The sequence below is a fragment of the Gymnoscopelus microlampas genome (assembly GCF_963454915.1).
Source record: "Gymnoscopelus microlampas genome assembly, chromosome: 24".
Lineage (NCBI taxonomy): Eukaryota > Metazoa > Chordata > Actinopteri > Myctophiformes > Myctophidae > Gymnoscopelus > Gymnoscopelus microlampas.
Genome location: NC_139961.1, coordinates 33,985,083 through 34,004,302, shown reverse-complemented (window position 1 = coordinate 34,004,302; position 19,220 = coordinate 33,985,083). Strand labels below are relative to the sequence as shown.

The 19,220-nt window shown below is 41.4% G+C and overlaps 1 protein-coding gene across 1 annotated transcript; it reads right to left on the bottom strand.

Annotated features, from left to right (window-relative positions):
* Positions 1 to 433: 433 nt before the first annotated feature.
* LOC311040865 (uncharacterized protein) lies at positions 434 to 15,232 on the bottom strand. Its single transcript, XM_084051235.1, has 23 exons — positions 15,139 to 15,232; positions 13,949 to 14,100; positions 13,197 to 13,307; positions 12,152 to 12,603; positions 11,279 to 11,614; positions 11,126 to 11,180; positions 10,059 to 10,098; positions 9,870 to 9,951; positions 9,093 to 9,126; positions 8,846 to 8,909; positions 7,668 to 7,802; positions 7,243 to 7,257; positions 6,547 to 6,656; positions 6,107 to 6,224; positions 5,868 to 5,990; positions 5,325 to 5,452; positions 4,774 to 4,873; positions 4,281 to 4,394; positions 3,795 to 3,899; positions 2,987 to 3,040; positions 2,497 to 2,565; positions 1,201 to 1,354; positions 434 to 616 (listed from the first exon to the last, which is right to left on the bottom strand). Exons 2-23 carry the CDS (start codon positions 14,083 to 14,085, stop codon positions 444 to 446), a joined length of 2,709 nt encoding a protein of 902 aa, XP_083907361.1. The 5' UTR covers positions 14,086 to 14,100; positions 15,139 to 15,232; the 3' UTR covers positions 434 to 443.
* Positions 15,233 to 19,220: the final 3,988 nt, after the last annotated feature.

Genomic DNA, 19,220 nt, shown 5'->3' with positions numbered 1-19,220 from the left:
AAAATGTAATTTAACAATTTTATTTCAGCAACAGATATACAGTATCTTTAATAAAAACATGAACAATAAAGATTGACAATAACCCCCCAATCAACAAGAACCCCCCCAATCAATATAAAACAATGTACACAACCAAAACAAAAATCAAAGATAAAATCTTTACAAAAGACACGTTTTAAAAACTAGTTTGTACGTTTTTGTCAGAGCTGGTAAGTGGACTTCACGTCTGATATACAATTACTATACCAGTGGTTCTCCAACTTTATAATTTTAAGGACCACCATAACTCTGAGAGTGTACAAACTGAACCAAATGGACCCTTACAGGTACATTTGGTTACATTTGTACACTTTCAGAGACGCAGACTTGTTGGGGGTTCATTTGGAACCCTCTATACTATGGAATCACAATAGTTAAAATCCTAAAAAAAAAGGATCTCAACCCTATTTTCCCATCGGAGGAGAGTGCCAGACAGCGGAGCTGGTCCTCTTATTGAATCTGGGTTTCTTGGTATAGAAGATCTCCTCCAGGTTGGGAGGTGAGATGGTTCCAAACAGAGCATGGAGGTCAGGAGGGTTGAAGTACTCTCTGCGGAGAGCCTGCTGCAGCTTGAGACCTTTTGGAGGAAAAAGGACACATTTTACATTAAACCACACAGACCAAAATTCACATGTTTACTAGACTGTAGCTGCCAGTGTGAACTAGGGGTGTCAGAAAAAAATCGATTTGAGTCGCGATTCTACTGTTGGACGATTCTGAATAGATTCTAATTATTTTGTCCCCCCATTTTTTGGGGGGAGGGATCTTGGATTTACCTTTGTGTGTTTACATTATTATCAGTTCATAAAACATTTACAATAGCTACATAAATGTACTCTGCTCTCATGCCAGCAGACTGGAGTAGATCCTGAAATCCTATGTTTTGAAACTTGAAAAAAAAAACCCCGCAAACAATCTGAATCGTGAGATAACAGAAGATTCACAGCCCTAGTGTGAACACAGCATGAAAGCAAAGATACAGGCTACCAGTCAGTTTCAATGGAAGCCGTGTATCTTTAGTATCTGCCAGTGTGAATGCAGCATTAGGGCTTAGATCAAACCAAGCCATTTTAATAATCGAAAGATTTGCTTCATTCATACCCCTTCTATGAAAGCCCCGCTCACATTACAAGATATTTGGGGTGAGGAACTTCGACTCACCTTCTGCCCAGGATGGAATGGGTTTCCGTGGTGCCGACTCGTCATCCGTCGAGTCGTCACTGTTCTGGTCCATCCCATAGTCGTCAGGGTTGCCTGTCAACTTGACGGCCTTGTTTGCACCTTTAGGCGTGATGCTATAAGTCTGTGGAGACTGCTGTAGAAACACGACAACATGATTATAGGAGTGATGCTGTAGGTCTGTGGAGACTGCTGTAGAAACACATGACAATATGATCACCATGCACATCAACACTAGGAACGCCTACATCTTGTTTACAATATTCACGTTACCATGCAGGATTTCGTTTTTTCATATGACACGGTAAAGGGACAATGTAGGCATTTAGCAGGCACCCGTATCAAGAGTGACTTACAATAAACCGAAATAAATAATGTAAACACATACATAGACTGCAGAGAGACAGTGTTAGTGGCTCAGTAATCTAGGACCACAGGTAAAACAAGAACCTAGCAGCTGTCTAAATAACCTGTAAATGTACATTTTGACATTGTGGTCAAGAAAAACAAGCCTAAGTAACAAAAACATGACCAAGGTATAGTCTGCATGGTCATCATAACTAGGTCAAATTCTACCGTCTAAGATGCCGTCTAAGATGGAGTATGAAGGTGTGTTTTCAGATTACGGTGGAAAATTGGGAGTGAATCGGCAGTCCTAACTGCAACGGAGAGTTTGTTCCACAGTTTGGGAGCCAGAAGGGAGAAGAGTCTAGGACGTGTGGAGCGTTGTCCAGTGTGTTTTAGGGAAGGGAGAAGAGTCTAGGACGTGTGGAGCGTTGTCCAGTGTGTTTTAGGGAAGGGAGAAGAGTCTAGGACATGTGGAGCGTTGTCCAGTGTGTTTTAGGGAAGGGAGAAGAGTCTAGGTCTAGGACATGTGGAGCGTTGTCCAGGGTGTTTTAGGGAAGGTTCCGACAGCTTCCCTGTGTTAGCTGATCTGAGAGAGCGGGAGGAGTGCTCATTGTCCTCCTGTGTGTGCAAAACCTTTACAAAACATTTTAGAACAAGACAGATACTGTGACACACTTCATTTGACTCTGTACGACCGTTAACGTTCCATTCATTTGCACAACCACTTCCTGGTTTGTGCCAACGGGGTTACTTTCTTGTAGAAGTTATTGGTTTACCCTGAATTTACACAACCGCTAAGAGGGTCAGAAGCGCTCTACTCCCATCGAGCGTCCTACGCCTCTGTACTGTTGCTAGTTAAAATGACACTAATTAGAGAAGACATGTTAAAAAATAAGTTCTGTTGCATATGCCAAACAACGTGTGCGTTACCTCAACATCCATGGTAACGTTGAGCCCAGCAGGTCTGTCCTTCCCTGTGGGAGTCTTCATGATGGAACTCTGAACAAACAATAGCTTGAATTTATATAGCCTTTCATGAACACAAGGATGCATTACATCAAGAACCAACAAACAAAACAACTATTTGCCATTAACAAGTGAATGTTTAGCTCTTTACAGCAGCAGGGTAGCTCGTTACAGTCGCACCAATTAGATAAAAATACATGCGTGTGTCAATAATTATTATTGTCCATGAAAGATGGAATGAAGGACTAATTCCAATAGATGAAAGTTGTTAAATCATAACAGTAAATGAACAACAGGCTCAATTGTGGCTCAGCCGGTCCGGGGTCGATTCAGACCCCCTTAGCTGTCCTCCCTGCCTTTCTCCATCAAATAAAGGCTTGAAAATGCCCCAAAAATAAAATGTTAAAGGTGTTTACCTCCGCAACTGTAAAATAAATCAAGCGTTTTTTTTTACCTCCGCCAGGGCCTGCTGACTCCACATGAGGCCTGCAGACTGTCCTAAAGGCTGCTGGAGGAAACAAATATGAACCTCAATATTATTATTATATGGTAAATATATTAAATATGATTAGTTTATCATCTGATAGCAACAAAAAGAACACTGCATTTACATAAAATATTAGCGACTGTAACAAGTTGTGACCATTGACACAAAGGCCACATTTTATAGTGAATCCTTCCTTAATTGTGAAAAACATTTGCTTCCAAGGTCTGCATTTGATCAATTCCACATCTTTTTGATTAGTCAAAATAAAACAAAAGAATGTTTTTTAAATCAGAGATAAAGTGATTTGTACAAAAGGTTTCCTTATATCAAGATAACATCTTGCATCCAGTTTAAATATATAATCTGGTCATACATCATGTAGACCTTTATGTTTAGTTAGTCCATTATGGCCTTTAAAAAGACAAACATGTTTCACAGCTGATGACCTAAATTACATTATAATCCATTATATGTTTTCTACTTTGCTGGGACAGCAAATAGCAAATAGACTAAGGAACATTGAATGTATACTTTTTAGTTCTATCCACTTTTTCATGCATTTAGCGCCATGATTACAATCTGAGAGAAGGTACTGGGAGTAAGTCACATCATGAGTATTGACCTTCAGGTTACAGTGTTAAGAATCAAGCAACCCAGAAGAATCAGATTAATGACATGCAAGTTAAAACCAGCTAGAAAGTGGTTTCTGTCATTTAAAACTAAAGATAATATGATGAAACACATGGTTGACAGATGAGATTCTCTGCAAACTAACCTGCATCTTAGCTGCTGCTTCAGCCAACCTCTGTTTAGCAGCCCTCTCTTCTTCAGCCAATCGTTGAACCGCCCGCTCTTCATCAGCCAACCTCTGCTGCTCTTCCTACAGCAGTAGTGAGTGTTAATAACAACCATATCGTCACCGTCTGCCAGAAACCTTGCATCTCCATATATGAATGTCCCATTTTATACTTTGACAGTGTTGCACAAAAGTAGCAAAAATAGCTGCGGGATGGCAGGTTGAAAGTAGTTAAAGTCTAAAATCTATAAGCTCACACCGCGTCACGGCACGTGAGCTTTTAGATCAGTTATTTTCACAGAACGACGTTCCCAGAATAGGGACACTAGGGTACATGTGGTCAACAGTTTGTTTCTGTTCAGTTTTAGTTGAGCTCCAGAATCACAGATCTGGTTTGGTTAGTAACATAAACGTGATCGGGACAACCCTAGTTTAAAGTGTCAGACTCACAACCCGTTTGTTTACCTTCTTTCTCTGGTCTTCCAGCGACTTTTTCTCAGCCTCTTTCCTCTCCTTCTCTCTGGCAGCTTTCTCTACTTCCCTCTGAAGAGCCTCTGCCCGCTCCCTGAGGTGCTCTTCCTACAGCAGTAGTGAGTGTTAATAACAACCATATCGTCACCGTCTGCCAGAAACCTTGCATCTCCATATATGAATGTCATTTTATACTTTGACAGTGTTGCACAAAAGTAGCAGAAATAGCTGCGGGATGGCAGGTTGAAAGTAGTTAAAGTCTAAAATCTATAAGCTCACACCGCGTCACGGCACGTGAGCTTTTAGATCAGTTATTTTCACAGAACGACGTTCCCAGAATAGGGACACTAGGGTACATGTGGTCAACAGTTTGTTTCTGTTCAGTTTTAGTTGAGCTCCAGAATCACAGATCTGGTCTGGTTAGTAACATAAACGTGATCGGGACAACCCTAGTTTAAAGTGTCCGACTCACAACCCGTTTGTTTACCTTCTTTCTCTGGTCTTCCAGCGACCTTTTCTCAGCCTCTTTCCTCTCCTTCTCTCTGGCAGCTTTCTCTACTTCCCTCTGAAGAGCCTCTGCCCGCTCCCTGAGGACAAACAATACAACTTTAACAAACTAGTAGCAACACTACACATAAGTAGCGTTATGTTACTTTACTATGATAAACATCATTATAGTAGTTCATTAACTGTCACATTGCCTTTAGTACTGAGCCACAAATAATTATAGTTGTTAAGTACAGCCCAAACAACATATTGTTGGGTCAGGCAGAAACCCCTTTCTCAATATTCTATATGTGTGTTTTTTTGTAAATTAACACCCTACTTGATCATACTACAGCGTCACACAAAAGTATCAAGGGTAGCAGATCTACAATGCACAGATCCACAATTTAGCCTTAAAGTCTGACTGTACCACATGCGGTTTACAATTTTGACTAATTAAAGTAGTCAATCAAATATATACTTAGCCAGGACCATGTGTCCAGCGTGTAATTTGTACCGTTCAGTTAAAGAGTGTGAAGGTGCAGTTTGTACCGTTCAGCTCTCTCCTGTTCCTTCACCTCCTGAGCTCTGCGCGCCTCTGCCAGCTTGTGAGCTCTGTGCGCCTCCTCTTCTGCTCTCCTCTTGGCCTGCAGGGCCTGCTGACGCTTCTCCTCCTCCTCCTCCTGAGGTGAAATTGGGAGCAAACATACAAAACCTTAAGCTAAATGGTACTTTTATATACAAAACCTTAAGCTAAATGGTACTTTTATATACAAAACCTTAAGATAAAGGGTACATTTATATACAAAACCTTAATGGTACATTTATATAGCACCGTTATCCAAAGTTTACATCGTCATGGATTAAAATAAGATCTCACGACTGAAACATTTTGTATGGCCAAGTCCTAATGTGCGATTTGTGAAACAGTATGAAAAGCATAACATATTGCATTACAAATATTACAAATTAAAGTGTATACTGTTAATGGAACTGATTTAGTCACTAAAATAACGTGGCATTTCTAAGGACCTACAAAATAAATATTAAACATTAAAGAGCATACGGTTAATTTAAAAGCTGCAGTGAACTTACAGCCTGTTGAATCCTCTTCAGTCTCGTCTCCTCCTCTAGTTTCCTCCTGCTGTCAATCTCCTCCTGATGTTTTAACATCAGCTGTTTCTTCAGCTTCTCCTCCGCCAAGCGCTCAACACGAAGCTGGAAACAACAAAAACAAATAGGAGTCAAGGAAATTGAGTAGTTGGGGTGGATTTTCACTTTTAAAAACAAAGAAAGGATAACGTCGCCAGGAAGGAACAAGGAGAGTTTGTCACCTTGTCATTCTTCTCCATCTGAGCTCGTTTCTGTTCGATCTTTCTCTTCTTGTCTTCCTCCTTCTGTTCTTCTTTGGCTCTGGCTTCCACCGCTTTCCTCAGCCTCTCCTCCCTCTTCCTAAAAACATCAAGGTAGAACATGATGAGGAAAACAAACAAATCTGTGTTTGGTACATGTCATACATGTCTGTTGTCACAACGCTTCCAGGCAATAACTTTTATACTGTTGAGGCACCAAATAAACAGGCTTTCTACATGTATTTGTATGAAACAATGTGTCTGCAGCGCAACCCACATACTGAGCTGTGTTATGACATAATGTAACTAAAATGACAGCCGTTCCCAAATTGAATGTTATAGCGTATAAGGTGTAACAGGTAAAAATGGGTTTAACCAGATTAAAACAATTCATTGTCACAATTACGGTACACATTTTGTACCTTTTCAGTTCCTCCCGTTTCTTCTTCTTCTCTTCCTCCATTTTCCTTATCCTCTCTTCTTCCTGCTCTTGCTTCTTCTTGAGCGCCTCAAGTTTCTGGTGTTCTTTTGCCTGAAAAAAAAAAAGAGACAAACAAATGCACTGCAGTTCAAGCCATCCTGAAGCCAGATAGCCCAGTCCGTCGCCAACGGTTAACATTGCAACTAAACCGTTGCAATGTGTTTCAGAGATAAATTGCCCCGTTCAGATTGGTGCAGTTTTTTGGGATTGGAATACATGGAGATCTTTGTTTTTGTCACATTCCTAAGCCAATAATTTCATGACCGGCAGAGTCGGAAACTCAAACTCTCCTACTGACTTATTGGCTCGAATTATTGGCTCAGGGACAAATGTGACAAACATGAAAAATCCCCATGAATGCAAGGCTTTATGGGGTTTGTAATTGATAGAAAATAAGTAAGTTTTGGGTGAACTACTACATAGCATGCACAACTGTTCTAAAATGAGTTTGACAGTCTGGACTGTAGTCGCAACACCACAGATTCACATTAATAAAATAAATACAGTTTGACAGCCCTAGTGTAAAGAGACGTTTTAACACCACACACACACACACACATTACTAGGAAGTAGTGAACCAATAAGAGCAGTCGTCTAAAGAGTTGTTATGGAAACAATGTTGTGACATCACACTTACCACCACACCCCCTGTCTGCTGGAGAGGAGACAACACACACACTATATTACCCAGCATTCATAGTTTTACCTCTGGACTACAACACACTACATTACCCAGCATTCATAGTTCTACCTTTGGACTATACCGCTACCCAAAATTCATAGTTCTAGGTCCTAAAGATCAGATTTAATAACAGTGTGGACAGTCAGTCCTAAAGATCAGAATCAGATATAACAACAGTGGACAGTCAGAAGATAAGACTTAAGAAACAGAGGCCTCTTTTACAGTCCCGTCTAAAAAAAACAACTATAAAACAGCTTTCCCACTAGTGGCTGAGCCGAGGCCACTGATAGTAACTGTGTCAACTGGACTTGATAAGCAGAATCCTAACGGTAGCCATTACTACACACAGTAGTGTGCGACAGTGAGGTGTGTTGACGTACCACTGTGTCCACCTTCAGAGGAGTGGTGTGTTTAATGAAGGACTTCATGACAGCTGTGCAACCCAGAGAGTTTGGAGTCATCACCAACACCTGGTTCCTGTGGACAGGAAGGAATGACTTCATATTGGGCCTCGTCTGAAAAGAAAAGAAAAAAACATTAACTTAATTTGAATTATCACTCCTCATGTTATTCTCAGGTCTACTGCGTGGCTTTATTCTCTAGTCTACTGCGTGGGACTCGGCAGCCTATTAATGTGAGCATTTGTCGGTGGCACTTCTAGTGATGTTTAATAAATCTTGTAGATCAGCTTTTTTCAGAAGGTTTGCCTCCTTACGTAATATTTGACAATTTTGACAATTAAAAATGGTCCTTAAATTGTAACTTTATAAATGTGCAGATACCCTGTATGTTGGTTTGTTTGTTTACTGTCGAGTGAGAAAACAATGTAGCACATTAAGCTGAGGACCCCCGTCATTTGAGGACCCCCGTCTTTGATCACGTCACATATGTACTTTACCATGTATCACACAGTGTGAGTTAGCGTTAAGGTGGCTCTCCACCAAACAGACTGCAATAGTTTGCGCAGAACTTTTTTTAACTTCCGTTGTAAACTGCCGGCCGACGGCAAAGCAGTAGCCTGCCAGTGTTGCCAGGTCTTCTTATTATAAGCAACTTTGGGCTCGTTTTCCTGTAAAGTCGCTTGTAAAAAAATCATAGTTGCGGGTTCAAACCCCCCCCCCCCCCTCTCCAGACCGAGCAAGTTCAGTCTGCAAACCAACGGCACCATCTACATCAACAGGTTGTCGGCAAAAGACAATTTCCAACGCCTTCCGCCCCCGGTGCGGTGGAGAGCTAGCTTTACTGTGTCTGCATGTATCAGACAGTGTGATTGAGCGTTACGGTGTCTGCATGTATCAAGACAGTGAGTGAGCGTTGCATCAGAGAATGCACATCATACAGAGATTATATTAATTTGGGTTGGGGCTTGGGCTCATAAACTGCAGACAGGTTGAGGTGCCACAGATTTGGTCCCGTGCAGGGCTGTAAAATGACAGATGCTTTCCCGGTTTTAATGGGCTAAAGCTGTTCAACAGCCCACATCTGCTGTGCAGACACACAAATCCACAGATGTGTCAAGAACAGTTTTTTCATGAAAATAAGAACACTTTTATCTTACCACAATCTTCTTCTGGCTGTTCTCTGCATGTTCTTCAGCCTTTCGTTTGAGATTCCTGGGAGCTCTGCAGAAGAGAACGTTTAAATTAACTTACAATCCATGATTCATCTGCTCATATTGGGCATAAATCACATGTTATTTGAAATTGCAAATGCCATACAATACTAAATAAATTGACTCTGGTGTTTATAAAACTTTTAAAGAAAAGCATCACAGTTTAAACACATGCATCAAAAGCAGTACTTACCTCACAGGTGACTGTGACTGTACAACTGTTGTATCTACAAACAGAAATGTAAATTTAAATGAATCATTGTGTACAATACATCACAGCTGCATTATCAGACACTCAAGACAGACATGACTCCTAGAGTTGGATTTGTGGGGATCTGCTGCCCCCCTCTGGTCGATAGTTTTTATGTCCGGTGGGGATACACACTGAAATTATTATTTTTTCCCCTTGTAGACTGACATTTATTTTAGATTACATTTTGATCATCACAATGCAATATTAAAACATATGTTCCATCTTGCAGTCTCAGAGACATTGGCAACAGACTGCTAAAAGGCTTTACCTGTACGATCAGGCCACATGAACGAACCGACAAGAACTAGAATGAACCAGGACAAAGACATCCCCCCTCAGGTCTTACCTGTGTGTACACAGCGGTCACGATTACACATTTAAGCTGACGACTAATTGTCACTCAAATAATCGTGATATTATGATTATTAATTTAATTGTGTGCTTGGCATTGAACATAAGACGCCTTTTAGGCTTCGTAATCAAAAATTGCACAGGGCAGATTTGACAAATAACTGAAATATACTAAGAAATTGACATTTAATATTTTTTATTCATGTAAAAATAGCAGCAATAGCTGATCTACAAGCAAGCTTGTAGATTTGCCAATTCTGCTTTTTTTAAATATTTGAAAATCTTTCAACAGGGAAACGATTATGCAAAAAATATTATATCAAATAATTGCAATAGACGATTATGTAATAATTGTGACAGGCCTACCTGTGTGTGAGCTTGAGCTCCCAGCAGCAGAGCGACGACTACTGGCCCGAGTCACTCTGTTACTGCTGCTACTGGCAGACACCTGTGGTTACAAGAAAGAAAACAAACATTTTGTAAACACAACAGCACTTTTCCATGACATTTATAATGTCAATAGACAATATAATAATGTAATGTTCATAGACAGACCTCTGGTTGCTCAGTCTCAGCGAAGCCCTCCGAATGATTCCTGAAAGACAAATGTTTGCAAAGCTTTAGGAATAGAGATAGAGTTTAAAAGCTTTAGGAATAGAACACTCAGTTTAAAAAGTAAAACTTTGGTATTCAAAATTGACTTGAGTAAGAGTACAAAAGTATTGGCAGCAAAATGTACTTGAAAGTACCAAAAGTAAAAGTACTCGTTATGCAGAAGGTCCCATCTCACAAGTTTTCAAATGTATACATTTATTATTATTACAACCCAACCACTTCAGAACTTTGGTAAGTGATATATATATTTTCTTTTTGTTAAAAAGATTAAAGTACTATATTCTGATAGTAATCATTGCTACAGAGTGTTTGTTCAGTCACAGGGGTCTCTCCAGCTCTTTAATAAACAGAATATAGTACATTTTCAGGTAGGCGACATAGTACATTTTCAGGTAGGTGACAAAGTTTAAGCCAATCAGGAGAGAACACTGAAAATTAATTTTCTGTTTAATAAAGAGCTGGAGAGACATGGGAGACTCCTTTTACAGAACAAACACTCTATAGCAATGAGTGCTATCAGAATATAGAGCTATTTAACACTTATTTTAACAAAAGCAAATCACTTACCCTAGCTTTAACTGAAGTTTTCAAATATTGTAGTAGAGTAAAACATAATATTTGCCTTTGAGATGTAGTGGAGTAGAAGTCAAATTATTGGAAATAATAATATAATAATAATAATAATAAAGTAAAAAAATACCTCAAGATTTCCACCTATGTACAGTACTTGAGTAAATGTACTTAGTTACTTTTCACCGCTATGGTATAGGCTATACAATTTATGGACTTTTGGAGTAAATGATAGGATGGGTTAAGGCACACATACCATTTAAAGGGAATTAGAATTACACTGGATAATTATTTGTCCATCAACAAATTAGATGTAGAGGGAGTCAATAATACACAAGCGCTGGTAAGAAAAAAGAAAACCGAATGAAAACAAGTGATCCGTCGATCTGTCCTTCACAGAGTGAGTTCAGCATCAGACACTTAGAATAAAGACTCACTCTGGTTGGTGTTCACAGTCTTCATCCTCATCTTCGGTCTCTGCTGAGGGGTCTTCTAAAATACAAAAACAACAACATTCACCATACTGGCTGAAAATGTGTTTTAGTGTGTACACATGAGTATGTATGACCAATCACATCACAAACACTAACCACTGCAGGTGGAGTTGGCGGCGTGAGCCTTGATCTTCTTTAGCAGTGACCTTCTGGAGGCTCTGCGGACAGAGGCTCTGCGGACAGACTCCCGGGTCAGGCTGTGACGCAGGCCTGCTGCCGAGTGACGCAGCTTCAGAGAGACCCGCGGCCTGGTGGGCGTTCCCGCTAAGGTCACCTTGGTGGCCGTACGGCCGGGGGAAGGCTGTGGCTCTACAACAACCACCAGCTGTGGAGGCCTGGCTGCCTCGGCAGAGCGCCGGTCGCTCGCAGAGATCTTCACCAGGGCTTTGGGCAGTGTGGTGGACAGTCTGGACACCAGACATGGACGATGCTCTGTGGGCAGAACGTGGAGGGGAAGCGTTCACCACCATCATGACATTTGACCTGACCATTAACTGATCATGATTGGTATTTGAGACAGTCGAAGGGACAGTGCCCTCAATACCCTCATACTAACTACTTCTCCAAAGTGAGTGATGCCCACAGCCACTAGAGGGAGCAGCCATGATCCGGTACCCCCCAAATTTAGAAAATTCTCATTCTACTACTCTGCAACCAATATGTTCAAAACAAATTGGAGGGAAAAAAAAAATCAGGAGACCACAAGGGGAGATAAATGCAACTTCCCAAAGAAAGGAGCCATCATTCACTGCAGCCGTTTCCCCCTTTGTACATACAGTATTGCGTTATTCTTTATGCGATGTTGATGAATTGAATACATAGGAACACAACAGAAACAAGTCGCCAGGACTTTTAGTTTATCCTTTTTAACCTGAATGTCTGAATACTTTTGTTAGTCAGAAATGTAAAACAGGCACGAGGTACAGTCATCAATCAGGGGATTAATGTATTCATTATGACAGGGCCTACCGTTCATATCAGCGTCCCGCTCAACAGGCTCTGCTTTGACCTCACTGCCCTGAGGCGTCTGATCCTCGAGTGCCATCTCCAGAGAGACTACGCCCACAGAGGAGGTGGAAGGCCGAGGCTCCGTTACTTCCATAGAGACTAGTACGCCCACAGAGGAGGTGGAAGGCTGGGGCTCCGTTACTTCCATAGAGACTACGTCCACAGAGGAGGTGGAAGGCTGGGGCTCCGTTACTTCCATAGAGACTACGTCCACAGAGGAGGTGGAAGGCTGAGGCTCCGTTACTTCCATAGAGACTACGTCCACAGAGGAGGTGGAAGGCTGGGGCTCCGTTACTTCCAGAGAGACTACGTCCACAGAGGAGGTGGAAGGCTGGGGTTCCGTTTCCTCCTCGAACACCAGGCCCATCTTCACAGAGGGGGCAGCCAGGTTGCTGCGCCCCCTCTTAGAAAACCTCATGGTTTGAAGAAGAAAAGAAATCTCACAAAATAATACATACACCATGTCCTATTAAGTGATTTGTGAGACGGCGTGAAAGGAGCAGACCCCCCACACTAGCATCCGGGGGGGTCCTAGCACTGCATGTAAAATTATGATGTTTTAGTAATATCGTTCCCTCTGTTCTACATACTGCCAACCATGCGAAGAAAACACAGATTGAGGCTTTAACCTTTAAAAAAAAAAAGATATATATATGGTTTTATGGAAAATGCTTTTAAACATATTGCTAGTAGTTTTACCATTTCAAATGCTGTTATTATAAAAAATAACCAAAAATAGCCGATCTACAAGCTCTCAATGTGTCGCCGAGACTATTACGTTTTTATGGAAGATGCTTCAGAAAATATTGCCAGTTTGACCACTTCAAATGCTCCAATCTTAAAATAACTGAAAAATAGCTCACCTACAAGCTCTCACCACGCATTGAGAGCTTGTAGATCAGCCATTTTCGTTGTGCAACATGCTTTCATAGAAGTCTGACTTCTATGGAAAGTTGTCATGACTGGCGACTGACAACTTTAAGCCATGCTAACGTAAGCAACTAACCTCCTCCTGGTTCGGGCCTCCTCTTGAAGTGCCACAGAAATCCGCTTCTTACGAGGGCGTCTTTTCTGGGACGGTGTTTTGGGCATCAGCTCTGGCTCAGTGTTGGAGTCACTGTAATAAAGACAAGTAGCATCAACTGTAGCCCAGTACTGGATTCACTGTAATAAATACCAGTAGCTCAGTACTGGATTCACTCACTGTATTATTAAATAGTCTCTCTCGGGTGGGAACCTCATGTTCTTTTCAGGATTCAAATGTAGCAGATCTACAAGCTCAAAACGTGTCGAACCACGTTTCGAGCTTGTGGAGCTGCTACTTTTGATTATTTTGCGACGCTGTAGTATCAAGTTAAGTTAAGGTTCTGTAGCCTAACTGACATGTTTTGTATTCATCTCTAGATTCTGATAGTAATCATTATAGCGTGTTCAGTAACAGGAGTCTCCTTTTATAAAAAGAAAACATTTTCAGGTGAGTTACCAATTTCATCCAATCATGAGAGAAAACCCCACAAAAGTAATTTATCAGCTTCATTTGTGTTCCAGTTTATTTTTTTTCTCACTGGCTTATCGTACCCTGTACGAGTTCTCTCGCCTGACACTTAAAATTTCAGTTCACTAAAGAGCTGGAGAGACGAACTGATGGAGCCATTTATTTGAACAAAATCGTATCAGTTACAACAGCACCTTTAAAAACAACGATCAACTTCATTTCTTGCATTAATAAATAGGACCCCAAAAAGGTTTAAAACCTACCCAGAGAACATGCGGTTGGCCTCCTGCTCGATCTCCTTCAGCCAGACCATGTGGACGTTGTCGATCTCTGACACAAAGTCGTCCAGTTTCTGCTTCATCATATTGGAGATGGTCTGAGTGGCTTCCAGGAAGGCCATGATGATGGAAGCAGCCTAAAAACAAATAAACAATGGAACACTAACACATTAAAACTGGGAAAGCATTAGTGTCATTTTAACCATATTTTATACTTTGGATATTCAAAAGAAGCAGATATCTGAAGCTCATAGCGCAGCACAAAGTGACACGCTGTGAGCTTGTAGACCTGCCAATTTTGAAAAATCGTGCTTTTTGAGATGTGGGGTCGGCATCCAAATACAAATGTTTGGAGTCTTTGACATCAGAAAACTGTTAGGATTTAGAAGACATTTGTAGAATCGGCCTCACGTCTTAAAGCGGTGGTTCTCAAAGTGTTTTTCAAGGACCAGGGGTCCTTGACGGAGTTCCAGGGAGTTCCCAGCTAAATGATGGATAGTTAGGAACCAAATTGGTCCCATATGTACACTCCTAGAGTTAATTTAACATCGAAAATGCCATTAAAAGGGGGTCCGTAGCCTAATGCATGTCAAACTGAGGGTCCTTGAAATTAGAAGTGGTTGAGAATCACTGCTAAGAGCCGTAAAAATCTTGCCTTGTGGGGGTCCAAAATTTGGGGGTTCTTGACATGAAAGTTTGAGAACCACTGACTTAAAAGGGGTTAAAAGCATATTTTTTTACACTGCAAGTTGTTTTAAGCAGTCACACCTGACCTGGGGTCAACCTAATAGGGCTCAGAGCTGGGAGTGCCTGCACACAGCATATACTGTATTAGTACCGTACATGGATAGTGAGGTTCCAAAGGGGGGCTAATAATGTATGAAAATACTTGATGCAACGCAATGAACGCATTGTGGGCTTGAAGATCTGCTAGTACTGAACACTTTTGAATATAGGGCTTATAAGGGGATGAAACCCTTCGTTTTCTGGTTAAGTTTAAAAACTACAGCATGGTGTAAACAGCAGGTAATGTCATAATATTACAGTACAAGCACTAAGCACGCTGGCTATACAGAGTGGGGACAATGGACATCATGTTAAATTGGCCTTAAGAATTTGAACAGCTACAACAGTTTACACTGTTTAGCATAAAGGTGAATAAACCATGACGTTACCTGGTTGGGAAACCTTGAAGTTGATGAGAAACTAGATTAAACGTTTGATTAAACTTCCGTCCTTCTCCTTCTTCCTCTCAAACAAAGTAGCCGCTACACAGGTTCAATAGTCTCTATAAATCATATCCAGCCAATCACAAGGCTCCATAGGGTGGCGTCACACAATAACCTGACCCCCCATTGGCTGATATGGATGACCGACCCCAAACATGGGTCCCGACCCACTGTTTCGGAAACAGTGTTTGGTATGACCCTGTTGTTCGAACCCTGACCTCTCAATCTCAAGGCGGACACCTCAAACCACAGGGCCACTGAGCCGATACCGATACGATGAACAATTAATCATGCATTCACAGTGTGTATAGCCTACTGATGGTTATAGGCTCTCCTGGGATGTGTGTGGGGGTTTTGGGTGGTCTTAGCCCTGGTCCAAAGCGTTAGTGAGTTGAACTCACTAACGCTCTGGACCAGGGGCTAGGGTGGTCTATGCCTGCCTGATGAGTTGGATGTGGTGAGCTGTCAAAGGCACCAAGCTCACACTGCTCACACTATCAGTCTTCATTATTGTTAGTTATTATTCATATTGTGTTGTGTCATCTGCATATTTTAGGGTGGTTGACTGAGCTGAGATGTGTAAACAATTATGTATGAATGAAAACAATTTTTCAGAATTTTGTACAATATTACAAAATACCAGTAGGTGTCAGTGTTGCTCCACCTCAATGTAATGTATGAGAGTGGTGGTGAATGAACAGATAACAGTGTTACTGTATTTGCTTGATACTGTAAGTAGCCTAAGGTCACTCAGTCTTTCACCTACAGACTACAGTATGAGTCCCCAGTCTACGTTTCCCGGCTGCACGTGCACATCTGTCCAAGGTTACACTGGTACTTTCTGAGGCAAAGAGAGTATGATTAAAACTGACAAGGAAAACTCTATGAAGCAAGACAGAAGATGAGCTAAGTAAATCACAGGTCTAATGAGAGAGAGAGAGAGAGAGAGAGAGAGAGAGAGAGAGAGAGAGAGAGAGAGAGAGAGAGAGAGAGTGAGCGAGCTATTATTAAGAGATTTGGTGTATAGGGGGAACTAAGGAGCGGACCAAGAGCCCTGGGGGATGCAGGGTTTAAGTGGTTGTAGCTGAGTTGGGCTGTGGTCAGAGTGATGCATTAACTGTCTGCCGGTCATACACATCACTTACAATAAGGTAAATTAAACACTTAAGTGTTATTACAACATGTATTTTGTAACACGTTCAAGTTGAACACACTGTGTTCAACTTATGCTCAGCTTTAGCGCTGGTTCTGTGAAATCTGAGAACTGAGGGGGTATTGAATCTTGCTTAAGTTAGAATCAACCTATATAGAATATAGATGCTTCATGCTTGTAAAGGAAAAGGATTTCAACTGAGTTCCTGTGAACCACATTGTCCTCAGCTCAACCCTTCTCCACACACGCTCAGATAAAATGCAGAAATAGTGAATCCGACAGTTGTTGTCTATTTAGAATAGAGGAAGTGAAGTGTATTATTTAAGTGCTATCTCTGTGACCTTGTGGAGCAGGTGCTCTGCAGGGATCTATGGGATTAAACACCAACTCACAGCTAAGCTGATTCATAATAAATGGGAAAAATGCTTTGGAAAAAAACCCTAACAGGAAATTAGCATTAAAATGAGGCAGCACATTGGTGGTTGTGTCGTTTACCCAAGTCATTTAACCTAGACTACTAGATCTAGGTACCGGCCTATTGGGGAAAGGTGAAAGTCAGGAATGATGCAAGTTGGGAATGCATGCCCCACCACCTAGTTATGCAATAACTGTAGAACCTGCTGTGCACCTGCTGTCTGTTTGTGTCACTTTTATGTCCATATATGGAGATCTCTAGCCTGGAAACCAGATACATCTGCCAGAGCTAATCTGCCGTGTCAATGAATGACTAGTCTGGGAGACTTGGGCTTAGAGCCTGGACAGCAGGGGCGCGGGCACTGCGTTCTGATTCAAATCAATAGCCAATGAAGAAAAGAGGGCGGGATCCACATGCAGTGGGTGTTGCATGTAAGGAGCGACGGGAAGCAATTTCTCCTTGAGAAATTGCGGCCGCCATTGTTGTGTACTGCTGTTTGCCTCTCGTCGGACTGTTTAGACAAGTTGCACAGCTCTCAGACCGGTAAGAGGCGTGTCCGCTCAGATTCTGAGCGTAAGTTACATCCCGCCAACAAATACAGGGGTTTTGGCCCAGAAGTTCCTCGCCCCTCCCGTTTGTATGCGAGAGCTGGCGAAAACTTCTGGGAACTCAGATTAATGAATGACAGGTGAATGACAGGTTCAGAAGCAATGATATACTGTATGTACTGTAGATCGGTGACAACTGATTGGCTAACTGCAAAGTGAGAAGAGTCTCTGATTGGTTGATATGACACATATCATTTGTAAATTAGAGGTTTGACAGTGTGGGGAAAGTTGTAGTGACGTAATTGAAATGAGGGAATGAGGGGGAAAAACTCTTCTTTGCAAAGAAATTCATTATCATCCTCTGGGAAGCATGTATGTGCATTGCAAATTTCTATGGCAATCCAGCCAGTAGTTTTTGAGATATCCCGTTTGCGACCATAGGGTTGGATGGACCAACAACAACCGACAGACTGACCAACATTGGCATCCTTAGAGCCACAATGCAGAATGTCCCTTTTAAAAAGGAGCTTTGAGTTGTTGATTCAAAAGTGATCCTGAAGGCCTTTTCTATTGATTGGCGGTGACTCAGCAAGGATAGATGTACTTCTGTGGTGCTACATACAGTATATGGTGGACAATGAAACATGACGTTCTGTCCCACATTCATTGTGGAGGACCATTTTGCTGTTTGCATTGGAGTGGTACTTCTAGGAACTGAAATACAATCTTTCTAACTCAACATAGGCAAATAATCACCACGTTTAATGCTTTGAAAGATAATATTGACCCTACTGAGACTCTTTTTAATTAGCCTTATTTTTCCCAAGGGAAATTCTATAACTATTTGGCAAGTAATTTACTGTCCATTACCATGGAAATTAGATGGCTTCATATGTCCTCCAGGAAACATTGACCTACATAAATATCTATCCACGAGTCCACGACAAGGTTTAAGCACAGGTTGTCTGCAGTGAGAATACCAAGACCGTATTAGGGTAACTGTCTCTCACTGTACATCTTGTACAGGTTATTTAATCTAATAATTAATCTTAAAAAACATTTAGCTAGGGTGACATCATTTCACTACATAATTAGATCTAAAATTGTACTTGAACTGAGTGACATTATCTTGTAAAAAAAGTTTTGGGAAGTTTCCTTTTAAGACATTTAACAATGAACACATTACAAATAGGTGAAACCACAGCAGATTTTCCTTGATGTAAGAGCCGATCACATTTATGCCCCTGGCACTGCAGTATATCAAAGTAGAAATTGGCCCAGTAGGTTTTAGGTGTAATTCCGACCGCTGCAATATTTCTCCATAATGTTCTAATACTTAATTTATGCTCTGTCATACAATGGTGTATAAATTGGGCTTTAAATGGTTTAATCGTGTCATGATTCTTTGGTCAGAACTAGGCTTTGGAGTAGCAGGTTGCAGCAGCCTCTCTGACACACCAAATAACCCAAACACTCAAATGTTAAAGAAAACATTTCCTCAGTTAACCTCAGAAACACATTCGCCCAGGTAAAGCCTGTAATAGGTCAGTCCCTCCCCTGGGGGGGATCTTGAAAGGTGCTTGGTTTGGGTGTGCGGCCAAGCTGGCAATGCCCCGCCAACCCGTTCTCACTCACAGCTGACAGGCTTGTGGACAAATGTCTCTACTCTACTCTGTTGTCTGCAGTGCACTGCCAATGTAGTTGTCAACCTGCTGACATTTCCCGCATACCTTGGGCTGTCACGATCATGGACGTTTACTTGACGTAAAATTTGTCATACAAATAATTGCGATTAACAATTTGTGTTTTTGGCATTGGGACATGGGAACATATGAATAAAATGTACATTTCTATTTGTCCAAAGATGTATATGACAAATAACTTAAGTAATAAATAAATGACTGACAGTGAC